General features: G+C 30.7%; 2 protein-coding genes across 4 annotated transcripts in view; one reads left to right on the forward strand and one right to left on the reverse strand.

Annotated features, from left to right (window-relative positions):
* The window catches only part of LOC140447599 (uncharacterized), a 36,050-nt gene extending 32,436 nt beyond the window's left edge, over positions 1 to 3,614 (forward strand). The window contains exon 12 of the mRNA XM_072540348.1: positions 3,104 to 3,614. Coding sequence (XP_072396449.1) covers positions 3,104 to 3,162 — 59 coding nt within the window. The 3' untranslated portion in view covers positions 3,163 to 3,614. The remainder of the gene's footprint in view (positions 1 to 3,103) is intronic.
* The window catches only part of LOC140447600 (uncharacterized), a 44,924-nt gene extending 24,404 nt beyond the window's left edge, over positions 1 to 20,520 (reverse strand). The window contains exons 1-2 of one of the 3 annotated variants that reach the window (XR_011951611.1): positions 20,460 to 20,520; positions 3,673 to 3,834 (exon numbers count right to left, since the gene is read on the reverse strand). The gene's annotated coding sequence lies outside the window, so the exon portion shown is untranslated. Of the gene's footprint in view, positions 1 to 3,672; positions 3,835 to 9,563; positions 9,746 to 20,459 lie in introns of those variants that run through there. The other 2 variants (XR_011951610.1, XM_072540350.1) reach the window with 2 other exon arrangements.
* Between the last annotated feature and the right edge of the window lie 700 nt (positions 20,521 to 21,220).

Here is a 21,220-nt window from a genome sequence, read left to right on the forward strand (position 1 = left end):
CGGTGGGATTACCCTCTCCGATTTGGCTGAAAATTACACACATGTTTTTCATAGATATATCATATGATATATAATATGATATTACAGCAGAAGCCCCTAAATAAATTATAAAGGTATTTTATAACGACTTCACTAATGTTTAAAGGATTAGGAGAAATTAAGTGATACGATAGCGCTATTCATCGACTTCCAGCAAGCATACGATAGAATAAAGAGGAAGGAATTAAAAGAGACCCCTGAGGAACTGGGAGTTAGCAGAAAGTTGCGTAACATGATCCATCTTACTTTAGAGAATACAGAAAACAGAGTCAAAGTAAACAATCATGCATCGGACAAATTTATAGTAAACGAAGGATTAAGACAGGGCGCTCCTTTGTCATCATTACTCTTCAATTTATGCCTAGAAAAAATAATGCAAGAAGCGAAAATTAATACAGAAGGACTCATATATCATAAAAGACACCAAGTTTTGGCATTTGCAGATGATGTAGTGTTGCTGGAAAGAGGAAAAAAGAGCTACAGGAGATAGTACAGAGAATAGTAAAGCAGCAAAGAAAATGGGACTTGAAAATGGGAAAATAAAACTAAAACAAAATGTATGCAGTGGACAGATGATCAGTTCAGGGATGGACAAAAGTTTAAAGTAGAAGTAGAAGAAAGATCATCATACGAATTTGGAATGGTAGAAACATTTACAAACCTGGGTGCAATAATATCACGTAAACCTAACATTAAAGAAGAAAAATACAAGCTAGAATAGTGACAGGCAATAGAAGTGTACATGCTCTTAGTGGAATGTTGAAAAGCAAGTTTTTATCAAGAAAGGCATAAATACAGTTATACAAAACAACTATACAACAAATAGTAACAAACTGCAGTGAGACATGGACAATGACCAAAAATGAAAAAAATTTACTGGAGATATGGGAAAGGAAAATCCTGAGGAAGATATATGGAGGCATAATAAGGGACGGTTTATGGAGATCAAATGATGAGTTAAAGGAATTATATAATCAACCTAATAATAGGAGTCATAAGGGCACAGAAACTAAGATGGCGACGTCACCTAGAAAGGTTGCCGAACACGAGGACTCCAAAAAGGGTACTAAACTACATTATAGCTTTAAAAAAGAGAAAAGGAAGGCCAAAAAATAGATGGTCAAGAGGTAGAAAAAGATATGGAAGAAATTGGACTAGAAGGCCAGAAAAGAAAGATGAATAACAAGAATGAATGGAGAAAATCACATATCGAGCCAGAGAAGATATCAGTAAATAAATGAAAGCGAAAATGAAGAAAGAACAAACTTTTTAAGCCATGGGCCTCTAAAGCCTTTAGTGCTATTGTATACATACAATAAGTGATACTAAAAATCGCCATTTTTAATGTAAATGTTGACAAACGACAATATACAGTGTCTGTAGGATCTTTTGAACCAGGTGAACTTACTGAACAAGAAGACAGACAAAACTGGAGAGATAGAAAGAATACGTTCAGACACTTTTTGTCGACGATAGACCTTGTGCTCCTCCATCCATAGATGATTTAATAACTGAAAAAGTTAGGAATAAGCCACAATTTTACTTTAAAATTAAGTTTATTTGACTTTTTGATTTCTAAATTCAAAAATCGTTCTCAAAATACAAAACATTAATAAATTAAACAATTTTTTTTTGTTGCTTGGTAATATTTTCTTTCTATCTGACTCATTTATATTGACAATTCAGGTATATTTTATACATTTTAAAGTAGATGACTTTAAGATAATATTGCCAATAAGGTTAAGTTGCGTTCCCGGGATGACTTTATTGTAGGATAGTTCATTCGATTACATGAAATCAACAACTATACAAATTACAAATCAACTTTAACTAAAGAATAACCGTCAGAAGAATCATAGCATGTGATTTATTTTCAAAAAGACAACCACATGCAATGATGACAGTAAGATTCTACTGTTAGTAATCTCATAGTAAATCATGAGGGAAAACCAGGAACAAACCTTATGATACTATCCCAACATGGTAAGTATTTAATTTTACATTTATCTTTACGCTCAATATTAACAACAATTTCCGATTTTATATGAATCTTATTTTGAATATAAATGATGTATCATCGATATGTTAATGACTTAATAATAGTGGTATTTTATTTCTATTGATTTTTTCTTTAATATGGATAACCACATCCTACTAATTGGATTTATTTAACTTAATGTTTTTAGAGTTGTTTCTTTGATTTTTCTCTTTTTATCACGTGTTTCTTTCAGCATTTAAAACAACAAACAAAATTGAGATCTATTTGATCAAAAACTAAGCAGCCTAATAATGAACAAAAAAGAACAAGGAATTGTATTTATAAAATACCCTGCGAAAATTTTTATGTAGGCGAAACATCAAGACTATTAAACGTTAGAATAAGTGAACATCACTCTTATATTAAATATAGAGAATTTGATAGATCTCAAATAATATGCGAACACGCATAGAAAAATAAACATTCAGTGAGTTCAGTGGAGAGATTCAAGTATAATCCTAAAATAAACAGATAATAAAACGAGAAAAATTAAAGAAGTGGCTATAATTATGTTAAATGAATCCAATTACGTCGCAAATTCACAAGCAGATTGCAGTAGGATGTGGTTACCAATATTAAAAGAGGAGATCAATAGAAAGAAAATACCACTATTAATAAGTCAATTAATAGTAGAATTTGGTGTTAATATTAAGAGTAAAAATAAATTTAAGGCCAAATACTCAACATATCAGGAGAGTATCATGAGGTTTTTTCCTGTTTTTTTTGCCTCATGATTTACTACGGGATCACTAACAGGAGAATTTTATTATCACTGCAAGTGATATCTTTAATCTTTCAAAGACAAATCACATGATGCTATGATTTTTCTGACATTCTTAAGGATAGTCCTAAGTTAAAGTTGATTTTATGTAATCGAATGAACTATCCTGTACAATAAAGTCGTCCCAGGAACGCAACTCAAAAATTGTGGCAATTTCATTACAGGCAAATATTGGCAAAGACATATATTTTAAAATGTACAATATCGTAGACAACACAAGAACTCTATTTTCCTTAATTTTTCAGGAGATCCTAAAAACAGTAACGATTCCACGGATGTCTTTCATTTGAAGAAGAACGATTAAACAACTATTTTGAGTTTTTAAGTCATGCTGAATCATATCAACTTTGAGTTTAAAAACAAGAGGATATAGCTAAAAATACAGAAAATTTGGAGTTACAGGTCTTTCTTCTTTTGGAATGAGCCATACCTGCGGACTTACGCAGCTTTCTTTGTAACGCTTGGTTTAGAAAAATTTAATAAAAAATATTTATTAATTATCGATGTATAAAATATAAAACTTGTTTTTTTATTACGTGAGAAATGAAAAATAGCATCACTTTGCAAAAACAATCATTAACGTTTTAATCTAAAATTAAAATTAAACCTCAGGTTAGATAGCAAACTTTTAAATGTTGAGATTGCAACCAATCATAGAGTTCTCAAACAGTTAGAAAAATCACTCACTGAACAAAAAACCGAAATCATTAAATCTTGGAATATGATTGGATGCAATTTTCACATATTTAATCTATTAGATATAATAAAATATTTTATTCAATTAAATCAGACAATATCAAAAAAATTAACTCACTATAGCAGTCCTGTTGTAAATCTGTTCTTAAAACTGATTCAAAATGGATTAAAAATTTATCTACCACTCCTGACCGCTGTGCATTAGCTAAACATGTCCATTCCACTGGTCATCTCATGGACTATACTAACACTACAATTCTCCACCGTGAGAACAATAAATCTAAAAGAGAGTTAATTGACATTAAGAATCTAAGCGATATATACCACTTCTTACTTAAATCAGATACCAAGAACAATACAACATCACAGATAACTAACTTGACTGATATATCCATTAACAACTAACCTACTTTAATAATTAATTTTCATTAACTAAAAAAGATAACATTCCCTTGCTTTTCTTAGATACATCTCAATAAGATATAATAATACATGAACAATATAATATAATTAAAAAAGAAAATCTAAAATAATATTTCCCTATACTGGGATTTAATTTCATTCGGTTTTACCAATGAACCTTACATAGTAACAAAAAACACCATTATGTTGTTACTAGCAAAGTTTTTTTTTTAATATTCTAACTTCTAAGTTACGGTAAGATCAATAATGTTTTAATAGATAATATATGGTAGCTAATTATAATTTATTCTCTTTCAGCCCTGAAGAAGCCAAATTAATTCTCTTTGGCGAAAACGTTCGGCGAAACAATTGATACTCATTAGAGTCCTTCTTGCAGCTTTACCCAATATTTAAGAGTTTACTATATATATATATATATATATATATATATATATATATATATATATATATATATATATGTGTGTGTATTGAGATGATATTAACATAGGAGAAAGACAGATGGTGATGGTTTAAAGAAAATTATTTATAAATTACACACTAGATAATGTTATATATAAAAAGTATTTGGTTATTTTAATAAGTTATATACTTACTAGAGAATATTATAAAATATATTTATGTGAGGGCATTTTTAAGAAATTAGCATATAATAAGTGTAAAAAGTTTTTTTTTTAATAATTATGATATATTTAAGTGAGCCATGTGCATAGGCAACCAAATATACTCTGAATAAGTGATAGACAGTTAAATAATAGTTACGAATATAAAGTGGGGTTATTTGTTAATTTGAAATGTTTAGTTTACATATAGTTACGGATTTGAAATAGTGTAGTTTATTAATTTAGGTTGTTTAATTTACAACCTAAATTACAATAAATACAACATTTATTTAGTTGTTTAGTTTATATTCTGATCTGAAAAGCCTAAATGTCAATAAAATTTTCGATAGAAAAATAAAGAATTCTCTAGAACACAGAATTTAACCTTTGTTTACGGTAGAACCTTCGCGAATATGGTTATGTCTGTGAAATGGACATAATCGAACATATACTTTTTCGAGAACATTCATATATTTAGGAAATAAAACAATTCGAATATGATTTCTTGCCAGATGATTCTGGAACAATGAAAAGATATAAATACTCGGTGATTTGGATTCAAAATGGTCAGACAGTTACTATGAAGTCAGTATAAAGTCAGTCAGTCAGTAAGCAATCAGTATATAGTTAGTCAGTTAGGGAGATTTTCAAGATAGTAAAGTCAGTATAAAGAAAAGAGGACACAATTAGTAAGCAGTCAGTATGAAGTCAGTATAAAGTCATTAAGTCAGTCAGAATTAGGAAGAAAGTATAAAGTATGCAATAATCAGTGATTTAGTATTAAAATTTGATAGTATTGGAAAGTATATTAGAAGAATATTGGTTGGAGATTGGAAGAAATTAAAAATTATATTATGATTGGAGATTAGTAGAAATCAAATTATAATAGTTATATGGTGATTGGATATTGGTGTATTAAAAAGAAGAATAAATATAAATGCTATTAAGAAGAAAAATATTTTAAGTTGGTGGAAGCTGATAATTGGAAAAAGTAATTTCACAAAAACAAGGATAACCGAAGCTGAGAACGAAGACATTGAGTGGTGATTAAAATCTATATAGTGGAGAACAGTTTCATTTAGGCATTCAGTGACAGAAAGGTACAAAATTTTGTTAATGTAATTTAGTTAGTGTCATAACAATTTCAATTTTGTTTCAATAAGTTAGTTTGTTTAAAATTTACATTGTCTATATAATTTAATTAGTTTCATAAGAATTTCAATTTAAAGATAGTTTATTTTAAATTTACATTGGCTATGTTAAATATATATGTGTGTTTCATAATAGATATAATAAAGATAATTTCAAAAAGTGCTTACAAACTAATTAACTAATAAATATATATATATATATATATATATATATATATATATATATATATATATATATATATATATATATATATTATTAAAAAACACTCATTGCTCATTAAAATATTCACAAATAATACATCACAGTATATATATATATATATATATATATATATATATATATATATATATATATATATATATATATATTATATAAATATGTATAATAAAGGTTTAAATTTATAGTAACTTAAGGTTTAAAGGTAAAATGATTTCTGAGCCTACAAAACACGATTGATATAATATTGAATCTTTACAAAATAAAACAACTAGATACAAATTAAAAAAGAACTAGAAAATAAATAGTCAATATCAGCAAAAAATGAAAAAGAAAATGTGGATGAACAATCGGAAAACATTAAAAATACTGTACATAAAGCTTTACAAATTGTTCTAGCTTACAAAAGAAAATAATCAAAGAAAAGTTGAGAAACTTAAAGAATAATAAAAGTAAATACAAAGAAATAAATAAACGAATTAAAAAGAAAATAAAAACACTTCCACAACAGACTCAAAGAAATAGCACACCTTCAGAAAAAGTAACTATTCAAAAATAAAAGACAATAACGTAACAGATCACAACGAACTATGCAAACTCTGGCAAGCATTTATACTAGACCTTTTCTGTGACCATGACTTAGATACTACGAATGAAAATACAGATTTGACTGGTCCACCAATATTAGAAACAGAAGTGATATTAGCGATTTTCGGTTTAAAAAATAATAAAGCTGTAGGACCCGACAACGTAAATGCGGAAATAGTTAAACTCTTCAAATATATAGCATTTACGCAATCTCTTTAATAACATATAGAATAGTAGAAAAATACCATCAGATTGGCTGAAGTCAACTTTCGTAGCAATTTCAAAGAAGCGCAACACCAGTTGCTACGAAGGTCATCGCCTAATCAGCTTAATAACCCAAGTACTCAAAGTGTTCTTATAAGTAATTTATAAGCGGAGTTAAACAAATGCGAAGAGACAACGGGAGACACTGAGTTTGGTTTCAAAAACAATTTAGAAATACGAAAGACACTTTTTGCATGCAGTTACTGGTGCAAAATTGTTACAACCAGAAGAGGGATGTCTTTCTTTGCTTTATCAATTACCAAAGAGCTTTGGAAATATGACATATGTTAATACAGGCGTTAAGGGAGATTAAGGAGATGTCTTTATTTGGTTTATCAATTACCAAAAAGCTTTTGGCAATCTAAGACATAATGTGTTAATACAGGCGTTAAGGGAGATTGATCTTGATGGAAAAAATTTAAGGATGATCTAACAGCTGTACTCAAATCATAAGACAGACTTAGGATCTCCATCAGTCTACATACGCAACAAGTAGAAAAAAGTAAGCGCGTGAGACAGGGCTGCATCCTCTGTCCTCTGCTGTTTAACATTTATATAGAAAAAATATTTCAACTTTTCATATTCCCATAAATAATTTACGGTATGGCGATGATACAGCTATTATAGCAGACAACATAGAAGAAGTACAAGAGATAGTAAATAATAATACAGGGGGAGAAAGATATGGTCTCAACATTAACATCATCATCATCATCAATGGAGTTACAACTCTTCGTGAGTCTTTGCTGCGTTTACTATTGCCTTCCATGTTTGTCGGTCCTGTGCCAGTAATTTCCATTGTCGCACTCCCATTTTCTCTAGATCTTCTTTGACTGCATCTTTCCATCTTTTTCTAGGCCGCATTACAGACCTTCTTCCCTCTGGCCTCTCCCAGAACACATTGTTAATAAGAGCATTAACATTAACATCACAAAAACCAGGCCAGCGTGGTGGTGAAATAGCTAATTTCCCCTGTAAATGACATGACATAAACTAGAAAAAGGCCCTTAGTCCTCGAAGGCTCAACGGTACCTGGTGACGGTAGCCATCAGATCAGACCAAGGAAAGAGGGTGCAAAGAATCACCGGGATAGACACAGCTATCATGGACAACGAACATTGCATATTGCCAATTATATCATAAGAACGCTTGCACCTAAGAGAAGCTCATTTAATTGCAGAAAGAGCTTGAGTTCATAAAATGGGATGTATTGGGACTTTTTAAAATACGAAGAAAAAACCAATTAGTTTTATAATCAGGATATGTGCTGCATTCCACTGGAGAAAAAGATGAGGCAGTTTGTGGCGTAGGCTTTGTCGTGCACAAGAAACACCGATATAAAATTAAACAAAAAGAGCGTAAGCTCAAGAGTTGTGTACCTCATACTTAAACGGAACAAGAGAGGCTCTATTTAAATAATTATTATAGAAGTATATCCACCCAAGTCTAGCCATAGTGATGAAAAAATCCAAAACTGAAGATATAAATAGAGCTATGAAAAAAGATAAAACCCAAAACCTAATGTTAATGGACGATTTTAAAACTTTGATTTAAAGAAGATAACGCAGAAGTGGTTAGGAGCTTATTTGGATACGGTGAGCGAAACGATAGAGAAGATATGCTACTAAATTTTTTGTTGCATCATCGGCTCGATGGCATAAACACATTTTTCAAAAGGAACCAATAACGTAAGTGGACGTATGCTAGTCCAGATGGCATAACGATAAACCAAATTGATTTCATAATCACAAACAGAAAAAATATTGTCCAAGATGTTAAAGTAATTAATAAAATCCCTGTTGGGAGTGACCATCGGCTGGTTAGAGCAAAAATATTGATCAACATTAGGAGAGAAAGGAGAGCAATGACAACAGAGAGACATTCTAAGAAATGAAAACTCCATAGAAGATAGAGTAGTTTAACAGAATCTCATAACTTCAAAAGAAGTAGAACATCTAAATAAAAATGAATAAGACATGGAGGTAACAAACATGGAGAATATAAGGAAAAAGAAAAAAACAAGGATAAACTCACTCACTCAAGGTACCAAAGATCTTAAAGATAAAAAAGAAGAGAATTGAAAGACAAATAGACAGATAATTTAGTAACACATAGTTAAACTAAGATATCTCCAATCAAGGCAAGAGGAATATCAAAACAGAGGACGACCATCAATTAGATGGACGGATGATATCAAGCGCATCACCACAAACTGGATGCAAGAAGCACAAGATAAAAATAGTTGGAAAATTTTACGGAAGGCCTACGTTTAGCAGTGGACAAATATAGGCTAGTTGGTGATAACACTAATGAGTTAACAGCAAATCAAAGACACATCATATACTAATCAACAATAACACAACTAACACATTTTCAATCAAAAAATGTTAACATGGTTAATGCTTTCAAAATCGAGACCAAGTAAGTCATAACTGTCAAGATTTCTTCCACCGCCAAATGATTATAACATTTATATAGGTTATATTACTTATTTAAAATTTTATTTCAGAAACTTTTTGAAATCGATTTCCGAATCTAAAATCAAAAAATACAAAACAAAAAGGTAGTTTTTATAACAATTAATTGTGATTTATTCCCATGTATAAAATATTCGGTAATAAATATTGTCCGAAAGGAGTAGCTAATCAAATAAATTAACTCCAACCAAGAGTAGGTACTTTGAAACGCAGTACTTTTTTTGTAAACATTTTCGTCCCGATTAGTAAACAATTAAAAAAAAATAATCATATTTAAATGCAGTTCCTACCTTAAAAACTGTGTTAAGTTTTTCTTTTAAAATCAAACCAATGTGGGCCTCTGCGGTGATGTGTTTGCAACACTGGTGAAACAAACTCACTAGTCCTATTCTCTAGCTTTACGCAATCAATGTAGCACATAAACGTAAACAAAGCTAATATATAATTCATTTTAATAATTACTGAACTTACTAATCAGTTAAAACCGCAATAATGAATCTTAAAAACTTAAATTCGTCTTTTCAGTTCTGCGAGATTAGTTAACTGGTTTTTCCAGTTTGGTTTTACCCATCTGATATAATTGTATATAATTACTTATTTATAACAACAAAAACAATAATCGACTCTACAAATCAGAAGAAAAGATTAACATCAACGTTTCATATAATTACCAATCTATAATCTATTTCTAATGAGTGTAGAGTAATAAAATCTCATGAAGTATTCAAAAGCGCTACAGGGTAATCCGTCAATAATCCGTCAATAAATTCCGTCCGCATTGCAAAATTCTGTCGTTTCATAAAGAGCAGGTAGGTATCACCCTGTTTTAAGGGATTAGTCCATTGTTATCGACAGATAAACACTGAGCCAGAGGCGCGCTAGTGGGTTAATTGACAAAAGAATATGCATTCTTAAAAATCATATTAAAGGAAATAAAAATGTAATACAGCAGAACAGTGTTATTAAAAAAATATAAAATGTAACAATAAAATATATACGAACCGAAATCGGGAAATACTCACAAACACACACGAATGAACTTTACATATTGAAACACTTGTGGGGAGTTTAAATCAATTTATTCACAAAAACTACAAAAACTTTACTGGATACGTTATTACAATTCTACATCACTATAGTCTTCATCCGAAGAACTGTCATCATCCCCTGGTGTTATAATTATAGGGTCAACCACCTGATCGACCAAGTTGTCCAGTTCCCACATTTTATCTTCCTCTTTTAAAACATGCTGGATTGCTTTTTGCCAGTTTTCTGATGTGATTTCCATAATGGCTTGATCAAACAATACCTTGACATCTTTCATTTTAAATGTGGTATTGTGCCTTGCAACATATCCTTTAACTTGTGCCCATATAAGTTCTATATTTATGTTGTTTTACTACGGCTAGTAGTTCCTTCTTTATTGAATTCGTCTCAAACTGAATACCTTTATTTGACAACCAGTTAATAATTTCTTGCTTTCTCCAAGCTGAAGTTGGTACCTTCTCTATGCGCCTTGAATGGTAGCTTGCATTATCCATAACCACGACCGAATCAGCTGGAAGAAATTTTAACATTTCCCCGCAGTAGTCTTCGAAGACATCCGAATTCATGTCCTCATGATAATCTCCCGTCCGACACGACTCAAAGCTTAACAAACCTTCTTTTAAAAATCCTTCTTCGCTTCCAATGTGAGCAATTATAAGCCTCTTCCCTTTTCCCGAAGGCACTTTAATACCCGTCGAAAGGCCTTCTATGAAAGCTTGGCGAGCACTTGTTACATTTTTATCTTGCCACATTTTTTGGACTATATAACCTTCGTTTATCCACGTCTCATCAAGATAAAAAATTTTCTTGTGCTCTCTGCGGTACTGTTTTATAGTTCTCAAATATTTTCGTCTCCAGCAAATGATTTCATCACTTTCCAGTAATAGTGCCTTTCGATTGTGCTTTTCCCAGGAAAAATTCATACTTTTTAAAGTTTTCCATAAAAGTTTTCTGGATATCAAAGGAATATCGTTATCTTGGCTTATCTCCATTAGTATTTTGTCAAGGGTGGGTATTTCCTTTTTAAAATAAAACGAATGAACTTTTCTTCGAATGTCACGTTTGGTGTCTTCACCTAAGATTTTTATTGGTCTTCCTGATTTTCTCTTGCATGGACTTAACTGGCCTGATATCTTTCTTTCTCGCAATAATTTAAAAATCGTGGACTGTCCAATTCCAGTCATTCGGGCACATCGCTCAACACTTTCTTGCACAGACAAACTAGGGTGATCGTGTTTTATGCAATCATATACATTTAAAATTATAACTTTTTCACTAACAGATAGCGGAGAATTTTTTACACCTCTTTTCTTTGGAGTAAATGTCGCCATTTTATAACTTTTTCACTATTTCTATATCACAATATTACTGTACGTTTAATTGGTGTAGCAACAATTACTAACTCGAATGTCGAATGTCGAATGATAATAATAAAATAAAAGAGGGATTATAATGAAAGTGTAAGTAAAACCTCATTACGCGTTATTAGTCTTCATGTTGATTTATTTTAGTTCTTAGTAATATTAGGAGGTGCGTCATACCCTTATCAGTTTCTTCTAATGCTTTTATTCGTTCAGTAAGGAAGTGAATTTGTTTTTATAAATAAAAATGTAATTAGCTTTAATGACCATATAATGGAATACGAGTTTGAAGAATAAGTTAATCGAAAAATTAAATAAAATTGGTTATCACAAAATATCCAAAATATGATATTTTGAGGTACATCAATTTTTGACGACGAAGTTGACATCCGTCCATTTGCCTACGCCCATGACGACACCGAAATTCAGGCAAATTTTATGACACTTCATGATTTATTACTCTACACTCATTGGAAACCAATTATAAGCATATATTATAAAAACTCAAAAAATGTATACGAGGTTAAGTCAAATACAAGGCGGTTCGTGATTGTATATATGCGATTATATGTATGCGCATTTATGCATACATCTGCATGTATGCATATATGTATGTAGGTATGTATTTGTAGATGTGCGGATACATGGGGATGTTGTCAACAATGGCTGATAGGGAACGTCCTATGTAAAAAATAGGACAGGTGTAAATAAGGTACAACCAAATAAACACCCGTTAATCAACTGAGAACATGGCGTGGGGGTGGCAGAGATGTCATTACTTTAGATTTTTCAATTGAACATGGCACAGACACACATACACAAACACGCACAAACACTCATCACGATTAATTGACAAATCACAGAGAGCTGCATCATAACTCACCGGTTATGAGGTAATATTCCTTGCTGTGCAACTACTGCGCAACTTTACAACGAAAGGATGCAATTGATAGAACAGTAGTCACGACCCATATGGCTAGAACTATTAAAAAATGGTATGTCTCAGATGAGGTTTCCTGTTCAAACCATCGACACATTTGTTTTAAAATGACTTGCAATGAGCCTCTTAAGGAAACTTAGTGTAATCCTCGTAAAACAAACAACGAAGAATATCAAGCAGACCTGGAATATACTATTTAGATAGGGTTAAAGGACCTAGACATGGCTGCCGAACAATTTCATGTCAGCGTTCGAAGATAACTGCCCGGAGATGGTGAAGAATTCCAACAGAAAAATACCCTAGTGAAATGGTAATCTTGCAAATCAAAACGTTGAAGTACAATTTCAGCGTACAATTTAAGGAAAACAAAGGAAATTAAGTTCTGCAAGAAGTATCTGATTTTAATGTACAATATCGAGCAAAGAAAATAAAGATGCCACGAAAATGGTCAAAAATGATAAATTTACCAACATTACGTGCGGATTCCGATCTATCGAGATTACCAGTTTTAACACTTACTTCTGAAAGTAATCCAGTTGAATTTTCTTAATTATTCATGAGCAGAGAAACACTAGAGTATTTAATTAAAGAAACAAAAAATTATGCTGCCTCGAAAAATCAAAATATTTCAATAGAAATTGACGAATTTTATGTATTCTTGGGAACTTTAATTTTAAGTGATTACGTTCCATTACCAAGGCGAAGAATGTATTGGGAAAACTCCGATAATACAAATAATGTTTTAGTAACGAAATCTATGAGACGCAGTAGATTTGAAGATATATTTAGATTTTTCCACGTTGCAGACAACAACCGCCTTGCCGAAAATGATAAATTGGCCAAGATTAGACCTTTCATCGAAAAATTAAATACAAAGCTTTTAACGTTTGCACCCACTGAAAATCAAATTTCTATCGACGAATCTATGATTCCTTACTTTGGTCGTAATGGGTGCCAACAATTTATTTGAGGCGGATTTTACTATAAAGCATGGGTAATGGCTTTATCAAATGGATATTGCCTAAATTTTGACATATATCAAGGCTAAAAATTAACAACGTGCTGATAAAAATTGTGGATTAGGAGAAAGTGTGGCGTTGACTTTTGCAGAGATTTTGCGATATACATATAAAAATATAAAATTTTCCTTCTATTTTGATAACTTTTAAACTATGCCTGCTTCATTGTTTTCATTTTAGGGAGTACATGTTTAATTTTTTAGAAGAAAATAAAATAAACTGTAATTGCATAAAAGTTATTATTTTTATTTTGTACCCTTTGTGCCCAACGGGTGGTTAATGACCCAGCATGATTTCCGAAAATCAGTTTTTGAAAAATTTTTTTAGTTATTTTTCAATGCATTTTAGGGTATTTTATTACATTCTTGAGAAAATCATTGATATATTTGACAAAAATAGTTGTGAGCATAAATGGGTTAATATCGGTCGGGATAATTTATAATTAATAAGTAGATAAAAATAAAATAAAATTTTTATACTATTACAATAGCCCAGTCGGGTTATGCAAAAATCATCGATTTAACAGAAAATTTTTTCGCAGATATATCTAAAGCTTTTAACACGTAAGTGGGGGTTACTAAATGACGAATAGATAAAAAGGTACTCGTATTTTTACCTTGCGTTTTTTTTTAAACAATAATTTATGGTCACAATTTGATTTTTTGTCTATAATTTTTTTCCTCTTATATTTTACATAAACAATACCTATTTATATCATTTTTTATATCAAGAATTTCTTTATTTTTTAAATTAAAATTGATAATTAATTTACGGAGATATTTGCAAAAAATCAGTTTTTTGCACCAATTTATAAATTTTATTAATTTTTGTATTAACAAAATAAAAAATGTGATTATTACATTGGAACATCGAGGAATTACCGTCTTTAAATTTCCCCCCGATCGGTCAAATAGTTTAAAAGTTATTTAATTTATTTATCCCTGAGCTAAATATTTAAACTATTGAACTTGCTCTATTAATGATGCTAGATACATTTAGCAAATTTCATAGGATTCTTTAAGACTTAAACTATCTCAGAAGTTAAATGCAGGCCCGTTCCTAGGGTAGTGAGCGCCTGCGTGCAGGATTTTTTGTGCGCCCCCATATTATGTTTTTAAGGTACCTATATCAAATATGTTCTTGTGATATGATTGAAAATACGATATGAATGTAAAAAGAAAAATAAAACGAACCATGTTTGAAAAAGGTTTTATTTTCAGAATTAAATGAAGAAAAAAGGTCATTTTAAAACAATATTATTATGTAAGCTAACAGTAAGAAAGAAAACACTTAATTCGCAAATTAATAAGGCATTCTGCAATATAACATGAAATAATAACAGAAGGGAGATACCCTCAATGTAAAAAAACTTTATTAAATAGGATACATATATACCAAGTGAAAAATAATTAAATAACAAATATTGGAATTACAACATGACACGTCGTGCTTTCACAGATGCAAGCTCATTAATCATTTCATTGTGATCAATGGCTTCACAAATTTTATTTTCAATTGAAATGACTGCCAAATCTGATAGCCTTTCTTGGCACATTGACGTTCTTAAATAATTTTTTATGAGCTTTAGCTTTGAAAAACGCCAGATGCCACCGAAATTGGAAGGGTCAGGAATATTCTCAAGGCTATAAATAGATTTGGAAACAAGGATTGTAAATTTTTCTTTGTTATATAATTTAAAATATCTATGGGCGAAATTTTGCTAGAGTCTGTGAGTGGGTTAAGAACATCTGTCTGTTATATGACAGAATTTCATTATGCAAATCAAGACCATCAATATCTTTGCATATGTTTCCTTCATGTTAAATTTGTAAAGCTAAATCCAAATCCATACATGATCTTTTAATCACATTAGAATCTAGATTTTGAAAATTACCCAAAAATCCAAATAAATCGTGGCACTTATCTATTCCCCCAAAGCGTCTATATAGGGATTGAATTGTTGTGTCCAAAATTTGAAAATAAAAACTGATCTTAAATTTTTGTTTTGGATCGAATACTGTTTCATCTGTACCTTCATACGAAAATTGAAGCTTCGTCTTTCTTTGTCTTAATAATGGAAATTTTTGCTCTACATCACTTTTTTCTGCTTCTGCTACAGCATCATTCATGATAATCTCGAAATGTTTGTCTGACCTTTTTTCAGTGAAATAAATAATAAGATTTTTTATTTCTGTATGGCATTCATTTAAAGTTGTATTTAGATTCTGGACCATTTTACTTACTATATTAACTTTTGTTAACACATCATGCCAAATTATAATAGAAAAAATAAATTTGAACGTTTTAATTTTGTCTAATAGTGTGAATGTGTTGTTGAATGTTTCGTGTTCATATCTCTTGAATTGCATGAAAAGCAGAAATGAAATTGCGCGAAGCAGAAAAAAAATTGAACAACTCCTGAATAATTAAAAAAAAACCTACAGTCTCATATGAAATGTTAGCTGCATCATTGACACTTAAATTAAAAGTGTGAGCTGAACAAGGCAAAAACATTGCTCTGGGATTAATTCTGAGAATTTGAGTTTGAAGGCCCACATGCTTGCCAGACATATTTGCCCCATTGTAGTAACCCGGACCTCTCATGTCATCAAGGTTTATTTCAAATTTTGATAATATTTCTTCTTTTAAAAAATTGAAGAGCCATTCTCCTGTAGTATTTAAAACTTTGAAAAAACCCAAAAAGTGTTCTCTAATTTCGACTTCGTATGGAGAACAATAAACGAAACGAATTATGAGCGTCAGCTGCTCAACATGGCTAGCATCTGGAGATTCATCCAAAATAATTGAGTAATATTTTGCTGTTCTGAGGCAACTCAGAATTTCTTTCTGAATATTTCTTGACAATAAATGAATTAATTCATTTTGTAAGTGATTGCTCTAGACCTTCGAATATTGCTCAGGTGTTACATCATAATTGGATCGAATTTAGCAATAATTTCAACTAATTTAAAAAAATTGCCATTATTAGTCTCATAAAAATTCGTACTGTCACCCCTAAAAGCTAAATTTTGGCCAGCTAAATACTGCGCAATACAAATCATTCCTTTAATTATTTCACGCCATCGCTGTTTTTCAATTTCATAATATTTTTGTTGCTCTTTATCAATAGTACATTCTTTACTCAAACGCGGCGAGCGGCATTAGACGGCGCGTCTTGTACTGACACTAATAAAATTGTAGGGTGGTAATTTAATTAGAAATTTTGGTATTATAATAGGGAATAGCAATCGGATGAAGTGATTGCTTTAGCGCTTACCGGTGAAATACTGAACACTGACTTTTTTTGTTTTAGAAGTGAGAATATTTTTGTAATGGTAACCAAATATTTGGCGCCCCTAAAATTTAGCGCCTGCGTGCGGGGCATTCATTGCATACCCGCCAGGAACGGCCCTGGTTAAATGCATATTGCGTTTTCATCTAAATTATTTACAAAATAAACGTTTGAAAAAGGGGTATGTTTTTTACTTATAAACAATTATAATAACTTCTATATTTTTCAAGCTACTGACTTGTACGTACAACCATTGGATAGCTGGTTAAAAAAACCTTCTATGACCAATAGGAACGAAGTTAGGGACTAGTTTTTAAAAAATCATATCTCCATTGTTTATAAATAGTAAGAAGTAAAATTTGCACAAATTTTGAATAAAAATCTAAACTTTATATTGTAAATATATATAATATATATATATATATATATATATATATATATATATATATATATATATATATATATATATATATATATATAACTTATAGCTATAAAATTCATCCAATTTTTCGAAACGAAGTTTCGAAAGATCGACATAGGAAAATGTAAGGGATAACTGTTTAAGCTCCGTTTTTTTTCTAGATCGGAACTTCAAATTAAAACACGTAAGAAAAATTTACATTATGTCGGCCTCCATTGCAGCTAGAAGCCTCTTTTTTTAATCTGGGGTAACTCGTCGAAATATGAATAACTACATAGTTTTCACTGGCCGGGAAATATGGGAAACCTCGGAAAAATTGAGTCCATTTGAAATTCGCCTTAAAAACTTACTTTTTTTTAAATTTGTGGAATAGTCTGTCGCAGTATTAATAATGATGACATAATTTTCACCCCTCCCGGAAATTTAAATTTCAGGTAATTTTTTACACATTATATTATTATATTCCTTATATTAATTATAATTATTTACTACTTTGACGATCTACATGTTTATATGTGTATAGGTATAATGTACCGTACGAGGACGGTAAACACATTTATTTATGTTTTTAGATCTAAATATCTCCAAAGATCACAGAGTATACCGTCCTCATGTTCCTACATTTTATATGTATTCGTATGAATAGGAGAAAGGTCATCTATATAATAGAAAACCGGTAATATATCTTAGGATGCGTAAAAAAGGCGGAATGAGTAGCAGCTGCCACATTCCAAAATTTCGTCAGTCTCAGTGTAATGGCTTTAGAAAGCAATATACTTATACTTCTTTAAGTAAAATATTTTAACTTCTGAAACAGTTATTCCCTCCACTTTCCTATGTCGAAAGTACCTTCGTTTCAAAGGGCTGTAGGTTTCGAAAAATTGGATGAATTTTATAGCTATAAGTTTTATTATAAAGTTTAGATTTTCATTCAAAATTTGTGCAAATTGTTCTTCTTAATGTTTATAAACAATGGAGATATGATTTTTAAAAAAATAGTCCCTAACTTTGTTCCTATTGGTCATAGAAGGTTTTTTTGTTTTTTAAATGTGAGTTTTTTTCCAACTATCCAATGGTTGCACGTACAAGTCTGTAGCTTGAAAAATATATAAGTTATTACAATTGTTTATAAGTAAAAAACATAGGCCTTTTCCAAACGTTTATTTTGTAAATAATTTCGATGAAAACGCAATATGCATTTAACTTCTGAGACAGTTTAGGTCTTAAACAACCCAATGAAATTTGCTAAATGTGTCTAGCATAATTAATAGAGCAAGTTCAATAGTTATTATTATATGTATTTAGCCACAGTAGTACATGTATTTAGCATCAGAGATAAATACGAGTAAATTAAATAAATTTTAAACTTTTTGACCGATAGGGGGAAATTTCGCACAAATTGACGGTAATTTCTCGATGTTCAAATGTATTAATAACATTTTATTTTGTTAATAAAAAAATTAATAAAACTTATAAATTAGTGCAAAAAAACTGCTTTTTGGCAAATATCTCCGTAAATTATTTATCAATTTTAATTTAAAAAATGGGAAAATAAATATATTCTTGATATAAAAAATAATATAAATATTGTTTATGTAAAATATAAGGGAAAAAACTTATAGACAAAAAATCAAATTGTGATCATAAATTATTGTTAAAAAAAACGCACGGTAAAAATACGAGTACCGACTTTTTCATCTATGACCTTTTTTTTTTAACCAGACTACAACGTAAAGTTAAATGGGACAGTGCACTGAAAATTATACGAACCTGTGAGTAAAAAACTGCAATAACCTTCAACATCAGACAAGTTTAAAAGGCAAACAAAACAAACGCTTATTAATTTAACTGTTTATTGGTTCAAGTTTATTAGGCGGCAGGTTGAAGGTTGAACTTTGTTATGCGGCCAGGTCCGGATTCGGTCCCCTATTCCAATACACAAAAATATTCAGCGGGAAGATGGAAGAACCGGATTTAGGCACTAATTCACGATATACACTCACTACATCACATATATCTACTTCCATGCATTAAATAGTTTGAAATATCCGTCGAAAGATCAAGGATGAATATGAGAAGATACTTTAGATCATATAAGGAATAAAATTTTTTGAATATATAAAAACTGTTGGATCAATACTGCAGCTCAGAAATGTTGTTTGTTCATTCAGAATCACAAACAACTGCATATCCGTCTACCTCTTATCTTATAACGTCTATTCTTATCCCTAAGGATATTCAAGAGAAAAACGCCCACCGTTCCATCCATCAGAATGGTGCTCTGCCCGACTGCTCAGCCCTGGGTTCGTTCCCTGTTCATTCTCTCCCCACACCAATCCCATAAAGGTACAGGAAATAAAAAAAACTTATAAAGTCATAGTAAAGGTATATATATATATATATATATATATATATATATATATATATATATATATATATATATATATATATATAATAAACAGAATTCATATTATTATGAATGTGAAACAAAAATCAATTTTTAAACTGAGACTCAAAGATTCTGCCGGTTGCCGGTATAAAATAATTTAAGTATAAAAAAGTATTCAGCTTTAGTTCGTTCTGAAGGAGTCGTTCAGTTCTCCAGGAAGAGTTCCGATCTTTGTAGAAGTTAGCCGCTGTCGGTGGTTGTTGGTTGGGCTAAGCGGCGTTGTTGGTCTAGATTATAGCATTCATTTTTGTCCCCATGGTAAATGGATTTCAAATTATATTCTGATGCATCAGTGGATTTAAGGTAGTATGGGTGGTTGCTGATTGTTTCCCCAAGGTAGTGTGGTTGGCTATTGCTTGCTCCCCACGGTAGTGGCTAGAAACTTCATACAAAGATCTGTTTTCTCCCAGAAGAAAAACCCGATCAGAAATAAATCTGAGTAATCAGCAAAATCTCTTATCACAGCGTGGTATTAATAAAAATAAATTTATAGGAAAAGATTTTATTAATAAGATACTAAAGAAAATAAGGTAATATAGGTACATATAAAAAAATAATAGTTAACATGTTTTCAGCTTTAATTTAAGAAAGAAAGTATCTGCTATGTAAAAGAAAACAAGTAAAAACAGAGGCCTAAATCTAGAAAAAGATACTTACTCTGGTATACGGCTAAGACACTAACCAATTTGTGTGACTAAAGTTTAATTTTAGAATGATTGTAGTGATATGATTGAAAAGAGAGCGAATAAAAATTTGTATCGGCTTATATAGGATGGAACGGCTACTAAAAATATTTACAATTTAGTGAGCTCGCTTTGGAATAATATAGTACGGGGGATAATATAAGTAGTGGTGTCACTTTCAATTGGTTGATTGAAATATTACAATCTAAATCTGTAGTTGAACAATTTGTTAGCTCCATTAAATATATAAATATTGATGGTTACCAAGTTAACTTAAGAATACTCATAATCCCTCTCAGCGATTAATCATATGTAATGTATGTTCTACTATACCTACTAGCACAATTAAAGAACGTTTAAAAACTCTGGTTATAAAATCGGCATAACAACATAATATGACGTTTAGACGAGTAGGAATGCAAGACCCCAATACAGCCACGTGTTTAGCTTTGAAAGGTAAATGTATATAACTTCTATAGAAAATGATAATACATTATCTCGACTTCTACAGTTGGTTTAAATTGTTCCAGAAGCGATGCACTCGGACACCAAGTCTCTGATTTTCACTCCATAATATCATAAAACAGCCCAATTAATCAAATAAAAACTGATCATCACGTGAATATAAATAACTCTCCTAAATATGATCAAACTATCGAGAAAATTAATCCATATAAGCACCTGAAAAAACAACCACAAAAAGAATATATAGAAATACAGTACATCAAACATAGC

This window comes from Diabrotica undecimpunctata, chromosome 8 (genome assembly GCF_040954645.1).
Source record: "Diabrotica undecimpunctata isolate CICGRU chromosome 8, icDiaUnde3, whole genome shotgun sequence".
Lineage (NCBI taxonomy): Eukaryota > Metazoa > Arthropoda > Insecta > Coleoptera > Chrysomelidae > Diabrotica > Diabrotica undecimpunctata.